Source organism: Manacus candei, unplaced genomic scaffold (genome assembly GCF_025592945.1).
Source record: "Manacus candei isolate 608988 ecotype Guabito, Panama unplaced genomic scaffold, ASM2559294v1 h1tg000094l, whole genome shotgun sequence".
NCBI classification, from domain to species: domain Eukaryota; kingdom Metazoa; phylum Chordata; class Aves; order Passeriformes; family Pipridae; genus Manacus; species Manacus candei.
The window spans coordinates 2,101,248-2,114,302 of NW_026138142.1; the positions used below are offsets into that span (position 1 = coordinate 2,101,248).

The window sequence follows — 13,055 nt, forward strand, 5'->3', positions numbered from 1 at the left end:
AATTTTTCCAATTTTACTTTTTGGTGGTTTTCATTCCTTTATTTCTTTACCTTCCTCTTTTTAAAAGGTATTATTACGAATCTCTGTACTTCAGGTTTCTGTTTTCTACGGTGCTCCAAACTAAGTGACTCAGCCATACTGGTTCTGAAATCTCCAAAAAGCTTTTGTAATTGTGCTCCCTTCAAGTGAACTCTGCTATCTCAACATGTTGGCCAATTTTCTTCTCTAGTTCTTCTTCAGAATAAACACTGACACTATTCTGTTTCTTAATATATTCCACTTTTTATCTAATTTGGTCTGCCTACACTTTAATCTAACTGTATGTATTGCTTAATTCCCTGCAGTACTTGAAATTCGGACTGTTATTAAATTTTGGTCAGTACTGGTCTTTTAAACAGTCACTTCATTTCACCATAATACTTAAGCAAAATGAAATACAAAGCACTATCCCATCTAGTCACAAAATGAGCCAGTCCTTCCATTTCTGAATTACTTTAGTGCAATGGTCAACATTAAATGAAAATCCTACTTAACATGTTCTCCCTAGCCTTATAGCTAAGCCTCCTTCAGCTTTTTGAGGAAGGGTTCATTATTCTTTTTCAGAGATCACTATATTTTTCCTTTAAATCTACTTTTCTTCTATGTCTTCAGTGGCCTACTGCAGTGCCTCAACACTTGAACTGTTTAAATCATTTTTGTCCATACAAAGTAAGAGATGACTGTTTGCCATAATGCACTATGTCTTTATTTTCAAATGCTATGAAAACGTTCATTGATATTATTTCCTAGTAATAACACATGGTCAGAATTCAATTCAGTTTAATCCATTATCTCACCAAGTTGATTATCTTTGTAATAGTTAAATCTCCTTTAGTGATAACAAGTATATTTTCATGGCCATATTAACCATTGCTGGATTTCCTACACGGATTTCTGGGAATGTTTGCCCTCCTCCCCATATCAGGACCACACAAATAAACTTGCTCATGGTATGCTGGAGCAGCTGTACAATTCCACCCATTTAAAGCAGTGCTGCAGCTGGCCCTGACATTAACTGCATTTTAATAGAGCCTATCCAGTGGTACATTTACCCTACTTCCATTTCCAGAGAGCCAGACTATCTTCACATCTCCATTTCATCTTTTCACCTTCATTGCAGGGCTTTATGCTTCCAGCCATCACTATTTGATCTCCCAATGCCTCTGTGAGAGAGGGAGAGCAGCACCTCACACAGCTGTCAGTTATCTGTGGGCAGAGGAGCCGTGAAGTGCCTTAATCCACCACAGGTGCACAAATATCTTTACTAGTTCCTCACTCATCTCCAAGCTGGAAGCACAGGGAATGTGGACAGAATAACATGTCAGCAGGCTCCTCACCATTCAGCATGGGTCCAAGAGCTCTTTCCCCTTTCAGCTGATAAAGGGCTCTTATAGAGAGACATCGAGAGGACACATAACCTGATGGTCAGGGTCAGTTCCAAAGACAACCCTCATTCAGCCAGAGCTTTGTGACTTGCCCTTTCTTAATGCTGCTAATGTCAACCACATCATGTCTTAACGACACCACTGTTGAGCTTTCTATTCCTTGAATGAAACTTTCCTAACACCACTGCTTCCAGGGCTGCTCAGACTGCAGGCAGAGGAATCCAGCAGAAAGGCCAGAAGTCACCAGTGGGGAATGGTGGAACTGTCCCTGGCCTAATCCCTGGTTCAACAGAACCCTGGGCCACGCCAGGCAGTTTCCAGGAGTCAGGTGTGGGGTTTTAATAGTGCAGATGGTTGGAGAAACAGGACTGTCTGGTCCACACAGTCAGAGCAGAGGTACCCCATGGTACAATGTCACTGCCTCCCAACATAAATTCCAGTAAAGGAGTTGACTAAGTGGTTTGTTTTTCTCCTCAAAATAAATAAAATACCAAAGGTCACTGGTCCTAAGTTCCCACTAATGCACATCAATCTGGCTGCTTCCTGCCCCCAAGAGCATAATCAAATTTTTTTAGATGTGAGGCCATGTCCGTTGCAAATGATGGAGGTCCTCCAGTGACTCAGGGGGTTTGGGAGTAGCAACACTTGAGCTACTTGTTTACATTCTGAAGTTCACTTACATCAAATATTTTTGGGTTTTTTTAATGTTAATAAATAAGCTCAGTGAGCCTATGTCATTGTAATGAAAAAGTTCAGCAGACTGTAAAGTGTTAAAAAATTTCTTTAGACTAGAAACAAACCTTTTGATAATAAACATCAGAGCATGAGATGCTGCAGGATGGCCTAACCCAGATAATTATTTAGGGCTCTAACAACGTAAGATTTTCTTAAAAAAATTCTCTTGGTATTTTTCAGATTAGTAAAGACTGAATTTCTCTGCTTTACGTTCTGATTTTTTAAGACCCTTAATTCAAATTTTGAAATTTTTCTACGAAATGCAAGAACTATGAATTGTCTTCAAGAAACAGCGTGCAAACCAGACCCACACACACAGAGCTGAAATTTTCAAGTGACTGCACAGTTCCAGGAAATGGAGTTTTAAGAAATATATAACAAGACAACCTAAAACTGTGACAATCCTCAACAATGCAATAAGGACCTCATTCTGTATCACAGGAAAGCACCAGAAACACTTTCATCATGAACTGTGAAGGCACCATAGAGACAGAAAAAGTTTCCTAGGTCTTTCAAAACCACATTGACACCATGAAGAGCCAGTGGTCACATAATGCTGCATCTGCTGATTCGCTTACAGATCTTGGTCAATATACTTAAAAAAAAACCCAACCAAAATCAAATAAAAAAAAATCCCACCCCCCCCAAAAAAAAGCCCAAACAACCAAAAGTCAGATTAACAGGACAAAGAAGAGCTTACCTGGATCACTAAGAAATTCCTCCGAGGTGTTCCACATCCTACCATCCAAATACAACGAGCCATTGGTGAAGTTAAACATGGTGTAATCCCTGACACACTTGTGTCTCAAGTTGCCCATGAAGAGCTGGAGGCCTATGAGGGCAAAGACACTCAAGCAGAAAACGGTCAGGATCATCACATCAGCAAGTTTCTTAACAGACTGGATAAGTGCCCCTACAATGGTCTTCAGCCCTAGGGAGATAAAAGCCGAGAGTTTACAGACTGAGAGACTGAAACGTGTCTGCAGACAGCTACTTTTCACGATGAAAATCTCCATGGAAGGGGGAAGTTGGAAGTGTTTCTACCACAGGTTCGCAACTGTGCGGCAGAAACGAGAGACAAGTGATCACCATGAACGTTTAGTTTGGCCTGCTTTTGTCTGGACAAAAGTCCTGGCATTGCACAAACACCAGTGTAAAAATGGAGGGAAAGAACTGGACGGAGGGACAGTGAGGTACAAAAATATTCATGGATAAAGAAAATGTGGAATGCGTTTTATATTTTCATGGATCTACAGTAAAGGCTGTAAAGCCTAAATCCCATTGAATTTTGAGAAGGAGAATTAATTTTTAAATCACTCAGGTGATTCAGATAACTTTATCCCTCACATAAACAGATGAAGAGGTATGGAAATGCTGTTTATTCCCTGATTATTTTGCATATTTTAGTGCCAAATCCAACATGTTGTATTATATATATATATGAATAATTCCTCTGCCTTCAATTCATTTGCTTAAGACAACAAGAATTTGGGATTAAAAAAAGCCAAATAATATGGGCAATCAAATAAATCCAGTGGAAATTATTTGAGTAAAACTACCTGAGGCTTCAACAATACCTGGGCAAAAGTTAATCGTTTTATAATATGCTGCCAACGTAGATAAATCATCTTATTACATAACATCAAAGGCTTGGGTCACACAAATTAGCTTCTCCAGTATTATTTCACCCTGTAACACTAGATTCAGTTTATTATTCTATAAATATTCAGATATGAGTAATTATACTGTTTTCTCAAATGATATCCCTTGTTTTGAACTGCTCCTGAAAATCAGCACTATTTGAGCTGATTGAATATTACATGATTATGACCAAAAAATATTCCTTTGAAAAAAAGACCCTTATTCTAAACTGGTGGGCTATAGTTCAACATTAATATCATCTGCACAATGGTAGCAATTTTGTTGTTTCTTTCCTATTTATATGTAATTAATACTGGTAAGTAGTAATAAGCGCTTCTGATAATTGGTGTCACCAGCATGGCAGCAGTAAGAGAAACTTAGTTAAATGGAAAAAAGAAAATGCAAAGAGGAAACAGGAGAAATTCTCCTGGGCAATATTCAGAAGCACATTGATTTGCTCACTGAATATGATCATACACATTAAATCTCAGTTCCTTGGAATTCCACCTCAAGAGTTTGGCAGCCTCAAAGGCTGAGCTAGTGCTGTGTAATTGAAAATAATATAAAAATGTATTTCAGGACTCATACGAAGGCAAAATGGGTTTTTGGTCTTGCTTAAAATTCTGTGGTTAAAGTAAGGGGAACTCACGGTTTCTCAAATGAGGATGAGCTACTGGAATGGACAACAGGTGCAGCAGTCCTAAAATATCCCACTCCTGTATAGGATATTGTCATTAGGTTAAACTGTGAATGATATCAACATCTATAAAGTGGCCATTTAACCAAAAGGGACTGACCCATCAGGTGTGGGTAACTTCCTCCATTAAATTCTTTGCTTGCCTCCTTAAAGCTAGTTTGTGGCACGATAAAGAGGCAAGGGGAGACAGCTCCCTACTCTGCTCAAAAATAGAATATAAATTATTGCAGGGCAAACATTAGGCAAAAGCTGGATTTTCATGCTACCTGTCTTCCTCACCAGAAAGAGATTTTACAAATGAGATCGGTTCTATTCAGGTAGCAACACAAAAAGGCTGACTCTGAACTTTTGAGTCCATCTGTAGATTTGACTACCTGTTTTGATGCCTAACTAAAAAGGAGAGCTCTTCTGATAATCTAGTCTGGAGTAAACTTTATATCTAAGGTGGAAGTAGCTTTACTCATAGCCCAATTTTGAAAGGACTTCTGGAGTGTCACCCCTACCCAGCATTACAAGACCTTTAAGACAGACAGGTCTCAAGCAAGAAGTTAGGTGAGAAAAAGAAATAAGATTTGTAAATGCACTAGAATATTTTCAAATCTAATATTCTGAAATGTTTTCAATGCTTCTTATCATTGGTCGTCCTTTGAATGAACAGATGTTACTTCACTGAAACTGGTGAAACTTGGGAAATTCAAATGCAGACTGAGTCTTAAGAAATGAAAAAAATACCAATCCACAAATTCTTTTACTGAAGTACCCTCTGTGAAATCCCTGCAGCACATTTAATTGCTTGTTAAGCTTGGAGTTTGTATTTGTATCATCTAAGTGCTCTAATTAATCTTACTCACACAGGCAAGGACGATGGGAGTCCTAATGTGAACTGGGATAATATTAGGAAACAAAACCTACAGAATTCTAATCACCAATAAAGACCATCTTTTTTCAAAATCATGTTTTCAAAATCAGGCCCCAGTATTGGTAATTTCAAGGTCATTTCATGAAACATGTTTTTCCCAGTTTAATTACTGTAGTTTTAAATAGAATAGTAATCCTATATTATTAGTTTTACGAGTTCATTCCTTGCAGGTATCAAGTAATTTCTTTATGAGAGGGTTTTCTGCTTTACTGCCTTTTTTTGTTTCTTGTTTGTTTTCATAGCTTACAGGCTTCCGAACAGTTTAAGAAGATGGTGCTTCAGTAATACAATTTCTGTAATTAAAGACCATTTAAAAATAACTTGTACTCTGCCTCCTGGACCTTTATTAAAACTTTCCAGGAAAACCATTTGGAGAGTGTTATACTTACAGTTTAACTTTTTTTCCCTCCTTTAAAAACAGAATTGCCCAGAAAATTAAGTGACATCCATCAAGGTGGTTGACACAACTAAGTGCCACAGCTAAATAAAATATTTAAGTCACTATTCATTTAAATTTTCTGTGCCTCCGAAATGGAAGGGCTGAGGGGAAATAAGGACACCCAAAACCTCTCCCAGGTGCTCTGCATCTCTCTGAATCAATCCCATGTTTTGTAAAAGCAAGCTAGATGTATTCAAATTTAGAGCACAGTTAAATCTTCTGGATAAATAATCCTTCTTTGAAATAGTGCCAATGAGAGCACTGAAATATAGCTTAATAGAAGATACTATTTATGGGGCATTAGAGGCATTTATTTAATTCTTGCAAGTCAAACATCAAACCAGGCAGCATGCAGGAAAAAACCTGAGGATCTGATCCAAAACTGAGTGACATCTACACCCGTTAATGACAATGGGTCAATAGATTACTCCCTGTGGAGTGAATTGATAACAGGCTTTTTCTGAATCACTGACTTCTTTCCACACCTCTGGGCCAAATCCTGCTTGCATGACATGAAAAACACCATGAGACCCAAAATCAGTGGAATGAGGGCTGTATAGGCAGCCTGGCATCTGCAGAAAGCAAGAAGAATTTGGCCCAAACATTCCTGTGAAGGCAGGTAGAAATTATCACATTCAGAGGTTAATCAAATAATTGGTTTTCAAATGCAAATCAGAAACGATAGAAAATGCAAGCAACACCAAACAATGAGAAATGGCAAGATCCCAAAGCACCATCCATTCCTTCTACGAGATGTGAGAAAGTATTAGCATAATTCAGTATGACATCCATACCAGATGTTGGCAATCACCTACAGAACATCAGACACTTTCATGCACAGTCTGGAAACAAGTAGGGAGAAAAAGCAAAAAAAAAACCAAAAAAAGGAGAGTGTTACTTGCAGCATGATTGTCCTCACCTATCCCACTCCTTCCCCTGAGGATACTCACGTGTCTTGTAAATGTCTGTGTGAGTCATGTGCATGTAGGGAGAGAAGAGCTCACCCTTGATGAGCGTATTTTGTAATTAGCCGCTGAGACATGGGGCAGCAAAGAATTTAATAGCATGTTGGCAAACTCGAATGGTTGTCAGCATTCCCGTAGACTGTCTCTGCATGGAAATGTGACTGACAGGCCAGTCTCCAAGGAAAACACAAATATGTCATATATTTCTCACTTCTGGGATAGTTACTTCTTGAGCTAAGTGATTTACCCACCCAAAGGATGTCATTTATCTCTCTGCAGCAGGACTTCAGTGAGACTGAAGCAGTGAACGAGGGTCAACCTCCACACAGTCTTAATTCTTGTTCTCCGAGCTCTGTTCTGGCTATCATTAAAGTACTGGATAACATTCACAGCACTATTTATAGACTTTAGTCTCACACTAACTTAAATGGGAGCTGGATCAGGCCCCAAAGTGCCTTGGCCCAATTTTCTATGAGGTCACCTTTCGCTGGTATCCTGTCATTTTATGAGAGATGTCTGTGATGTACACGCCTGTTCCAGAAAGAGCAGTGGAGCTTCTCTAGATACAGGCAGTTTATGAAATCCTGGTGATGGTGATGATGATAATGATGGTAATGATGGTGATGGCCTGCATTTTGTGGTCTTTTGATGGAGAAGCATAGAAGGGTGTACCTCGGGGTTTATATTATCTCAATCAGTAGTTATCAAAAACACTGATGATCTCCATGAAGATAAATATGATTCAAGACCCTCTGTTGTCATGGGAAGAGTTCCTATGGAGCACACTGGGACTCAGATATGCTGGTAATGGGATGGTAATGGGAGATAAATGAGTGAGTTCAGTGGGTTGTTCTGCTGCTGACCATGGTTCCTATCTAGATTGAAAATCAAATTAATCCAGTTGCCATGGCAATGTGCAAGATGCTAATTAATAAATAAAATAACTGAGAGTTAAAGGTTTTATGCTCCCACAGAGAAAATGATGTGTATTTCTATGCACCTGAACCTGTACAAAGCTTTTTTTTCCTCTTGATGCCATGGGAAACTGGAAAACAGGAAGAAACGGGTGTGTTTAGTGCAGAAAAAGGAAAATCAAGGGCTTCCATGAAGGTCTTCTGGCATGTTGAGGGCTGCCACTGAAGGTAAGGCACTGACCTGATGTCTTACACAGCTCTAGGGTAAAAAAAAGAGTGCTGATAATACACTGAGAGAGGAAGGCTGGATGGGAGTCTGGAATCAGGTCCACAGCCATGGGAAGCAGGAGATATTGGCATTATGGCAATCAAACCACAGCTCCCCAGTGAAAGGGAGTCACACAGCTTGATGGTACATGCAAACATTTGCATTACTGGATCTGGATCTGAACCATCCTCCCGGGACAAATCTTCTAATGGCAAAAGCAATGAGTTTCTGGAACAGACTTCTCAGGAAGATCCTGAGACCTCCACCTTTGAAGGATTGCTAGAAGTAGTGGGGAAATAAATATCATGCCATGTTAGAGGTATACTAAGCACAGCCTTAGGCCAGGAGAATGGACTCTGAGTTTAGGAGATATTTTTGAGTCCTGTGAGTCCGTGTCCCCTAAACATCCCCGTGCCTGCTTGAGCACTTAGAGCAAGGCATTAAAGGTAGGTGAGATTTTTAAAAGCACTAATTGTTAGCTTTACTGACTCCCTCTGGAGTCAATAGAGAAACTCATTGATTCCAAGTGAAGCAGAAAGCCTTTGAAAACCAGCCTCTAAGTGCTTTGCTGGACAGAAGCCTTACACCACGGAGGACTTGGCCCGTTACTTTCGGTAAGCACTTTCACTCAGCATGTTGAGTCCAAGCATGTTTGTGCAAATATAAGTACCTGATGGAAAAGCATGATCAATTTTATTGAGGAAAAGCTTAGATATTTGGAAAGGAGAATACAACTCAGTGTTTTTTCACCTGGGAAGTGGCAAAAATAACAACCATCTTCTCCTCTCTATTGCTGTTAACCCCAAAAATCTCATGAAAGATATTAATGTTCATAATTTTCTCATTTTTAAGCCTATTGTGGAAAAATATTTCACCTCAGCATAAGACTATGTTATCATTAAAAATTCAGACTGATCTCCAAATAAACCAGGGCATCATGTTCAATATTTCTTTTAAAATATACGTGTCTAACTGAAAAATGAACTGACTCTGAAATTATCTGCTAACATTAAAAAAAACCCAACACCTCACCTGTGATGCAGATCAGTGTTCCATGGCAATTTGTAGCTCTCTACATTCATAATTTAAACATACTCAGTGCACAGGTAATCTTGATGATAAAATCAAAGGCCAGATATTCTATTAGCATATCTTCATGTAGTTATGTCACCAAATAATTTAGTGACTTGTACATAAAAATTCAGTTATCAAAAAACTAATCAGATATTCAGTCGGAATGAAAAAAGAGACTGAGTTATTATGTATTACTTTAATAAATAATACTCTTTTTCTTTTTTCTTCTATTAACCAACAAATGGAACAACTCAGTGTTTAATATCACCGAAGGGGTTTGGTGTATTTTCAAATAATGTTTTTCTGAATCTCAGTACTCAGATTTTTTCCCCACTAAGTCAAATTTTATCATTTTATGTAAAACAAACTTCAGCTCCCCTTCTGATACAGGACAGCAGAAAATTGCTATATATATAACTCAGAAAAATTGACAGGCTCTGCTCTGAAGAGGCTCAAGCTTAAGACAAGATGCAACGTGAAAGGTGTCCCCTGGAGATGGCTGTCCCTCCAAGTTAGTCTTCAAACTGCTAGCAAAGGACACTAGGAAACAAATCCTGGCTTTCTCTCTGATTAGCCAGTACTATCCCACATGATCTGTAAAACTGTGCTCAGCTTTGTTTCCCAATGAAAATAAAAATAATTTCTCAGTGGAAATCCCATTAGAGAAAAAATTAAAAGAAACCCTCTCTGTTAATAGATTATTCTTTAAAACTTAAAGACAAAAATTAAGACAGGTACTGATTTCAAGGACCTAAAGAATGATCATATTAGAGTATTCTTTAAAACCTATACATGGACATACACTTTCAGGAAAAAATACCTTGCTCTCCAAGTAATTTCCCTGATGTTCATTGCTCTGGTGTTGGAATGAGTGAGCAAATTCTAGATCTATATATGTTTTTACTTAACACTTCCATTCCAGAATTTCCATTTCTAGCTTATACTCCATATGAGTGCTGACGTTTAGTTTTAATACATGTCCATATAAGTTTACACCTCAGAATTTGTTTGGATTTATATTACAGTGTGGATGTGCATAACAGAGTGGGTGGAAAAGCCTTTCTAACCTTCAAGAGCTGTGTGTGAGAATCTGAGCAGTTCTTTTGACGTTTTGAATATTTTTGACATGTAATTGCCAACATCTGTTCAGGATTTTCAAAGAGAGGATCTACCATGCATGGGTTTTGCTATCTTCTCTACCTTGTCATGCAGGTTGGAGATGTTAAACACTGAGGCTGAATGAGACCTGTCCATAGATAATGTTTGGCAAGAAAGTGTTGTCGTATGGTTAGTCCTCGGTGGACTCATCTCTGCATAAATTGCTTAATAGTAAATGTTATTAATTTTTTTAAAATAGTAACATTAAATAAAGAGCTTCTTTCAGTACCAGATGTGTAGTAAAACACTGATTTTTTTTTCAGAGGGGGGAAGAGTGGAGAAATCCTATCCTAGAAAATGCGAGTCGATGAAATGCTGGACCTACCAAAATCAATAATGAAAAGTTCTCTGATCTCTTCAAGACCCAAAATTTCAACAGTGCTTCTATCACATGCAATTGGATAAACACCATGACAAATTAGGCTATCTGTGCCTGCAGTCTTGAAACCTCAGCTCATAGTACAGATTTAGATCCCTCTATCAATGTGCTCTTAAACATGAATATGCATTTTGAGGTCATTAACCTCCCATTTTTAAAAATCAATATCCAAAGGCTTTAAAAGAGTTTCAATGCCATTTTCATATGGTTCAGGAATGGGTACTTTATGCATGTGACTCATGAGCCACTGTTCTTACAGCAGCACTCCTCTTGGTGAGGTCTGTAATTTTGGAGGCGCTCCCATTCCTTCTGCCCACAAACACCACATTGGAAAAACACATAAGAAAACGTATTCTATTGACAGGTCACATTCCCTACATTCCTCCATTTCCTGATCAGTGTCTATGGTTTTAGTCATTTGTAATTACGGTGTTTGCTACTGGAAATGGCATGTAGGCTTTAACTGCAGCCGGAGTGTTTAACCTGATTTTCACCTGAAATGACTGAGATTGTTTTCAGCGCCCGCAGTACTCTGAACGTTCGTAAGGCTGAGACATTGCCCAGGTCCACAAATTCAGTTATGTATCTGTAACAAGGGAAAGTCACACACAGACAATGACAAAACACCAGCCAAAAAAAACAACAATCAAAGGGACAAAGAGAGACAGAGAAAGAATCACTTGTAGCTGAGAGCCAAAACGTAAGGATCAGGGCTTCTTACCTGGGATTACTGAAATAGTTTTTAAAGCTCTCAATACCCTGAAAGTCCGAAGAGGTGAAACACTGCCTACATTCACAAATTCTCCTACATACCTGTAGAATTAAGTCACAGTTATTTGGAATTATACAATAGAGTATGAGACTTGCCTGAATGAATAAAGCATTCATACACAGGGAGCAAACACAGCCAAATGAGAGGTGCATCCACTTTTCAGGCTGTTCTTTGATGCCATTTGTCCTGGGTTTTTCTTAGTACACATTATTTCAAATGCTACTTGAACTATTAAACTTATCTAATAGGCATCAATTCTTTAAAACTAGTGGGTGAACTTTGTTATCGTGCTGTTCAGCAATAAATACTTTAAAGATTTTACCATCATTTAGTTTAACAAAAGAAAAATTCTTTACATTATAGGAAATATTGAGTTATTTTGCTGCTCTTAAAAAAAAATAAAATAAAAGCTTCAAATACCCAAGTAATTTTCACATAATAGCTTCTGAAAACTACATATAGGACAACATGGGAAAATATCAATGCGAACACTTCTACTGGGTTATTTTAACATGCTGTATACTGTTGTAAAGCAGATGTTGGTTTCAAGAGATGCTTAGAATTGTATTTTGTTTTGTGCATCAAATTCATATCCTTTGGCTGCAGGAAGATGGAGTTTAAATGAATATAACTGCCATCTTAGTAAAAACTCTTTATGATTAAAATACCAACCCCAGCTCTTCCCTGCCATGCCTGTTTTGGTCATCCTGGAGACACATGCCACATCTGAGCTAAATGCTCCCAGGAGGGTCAGTCCTGGAATGAGTTTTGTCTTATCAGTGTTGTACAAAATTATTTCCTCCAACTCAGTATACAATAAAAGCATAGTCACCACTGTACCTTCGGAATAAAAGAGGCCTTGGACCCTTGAATTTCACTATTAAAATTCCATTAAATTTCATTCAAATATTCTACTTCTTTGAGGCATTTGTTTGCTAAGATAAAACCTCACCTGGTTATTTTACAAAACCTGCTTAAGTGGGCTTTGTCCAAAGGCCCCTGGGGAGGACAAAGCATCCTCTCCATATCTACTAATCCAGATTATAGCCTGGAAGAGCAATATTGCTTTTCTTCATAATCTCATGGGGAGTCTGGGCAAAGATTTACCTGTTTCCTCCCCAGCTTTACCTAGTGCCTCTCTCCCAAACTCTTCTGCAGCATGAAAGGTGGTGGAAAAATATAATTTGAGGAGAAGCAATATGACAAGAATATGGTTTTGTTGGCCAGAGGTTTGTAAAACCACATTATAAACATGTGAGCAAGCATGCGAAGCAAATAATACTGCTACTTGTTTGTAATAGTTAACTAAGATTTATTTTGGCCATTTCTTCTATCAAACTGCAGCAGACCAGTTCCTCTGTATTGTGGAGCAAGAAGCAACTGGATTTCCCACCGTGGATTTTCCTGTTAGCCAGGGAATTGCTTCTTGTCTTTAAGCTTTTGGCAGGGCACTTTCCAGCCCAGAGTTACAGCTGCATCTCCCTCACCTGTCCTGGGAAGTACTTGCTGGCCTGTGAAAGAGGGATCTAAACAAGGGCAGTTTCATAATTTTCCCTGAACCCATCCATGGCCCCAGAGAGCCTCACAAGCCATGGCTGTGTCTGCTGGCACAGGATGGGAGAAAAACCCTGGAGACCTGTGGTACGTCTTACTCTCTAGTGTGCTATTTA

General features: G+C 38.6%; 1 protein-coding gene and 1 long non-coding RNA gene across 12 annotated transcripts in view; one reads left to right on the forward strand and one right to left on the reverse strand.

The window, feature by feature from the left end:
* Positions 1-13,055, reverse strand: part of LOC127461039 (sodium channel protein type 5 subunit alpha-like) — a 214,094-nt gene that overhangs the window by 145,653 nt on the left and 55,386 nt on the right. For 5 of the 10 annotated variants that reach the window (XM_051768281.1, XM_051768275.1, XM_051768272.1 and 2 more), the window contains 2 exons: positions 11,335-11,426; positions 2,860-3,090 (listed from right to left, as the gene is read on the reverse strand). In XM_051768281.1, the coding sequence (XP_051624241.1) occupies positions 2,860-3,090; positions 11,335-11,426 (323 nt within the window). Of the gene's footprint in view, positions 1-2,859; positions 3,091-7,071; positions 7,298-11,107; positions 11,200-11,334; positions 11,427-13,055 lie in introns of those variants that run through there. The other 5 variants (XM_051768280.1, XM_051768274.1, XM_051768276.1 and 2 more) reach the window with 5 other exon arrangements.
* LOC127461057 (uncharacterized) lies at positions 7,360-10,363 on the forward strand. 2 transcript variants are annotated; one of them, XR_007899961.1, is made up of 3 exons: positions 7,360-7,431; positions 7,877-7,962; positions 10,289-10,363. It is a non-coding gene; the product is annotated as an uncharacterized LOC127461057 (long non-coding RNA). The 2 variants fall into 2 exon arrangements; XR_007899960.1 differs by lacking the exon at positions 10,289-10,363 and adding an exon at positions 8,503-8,610.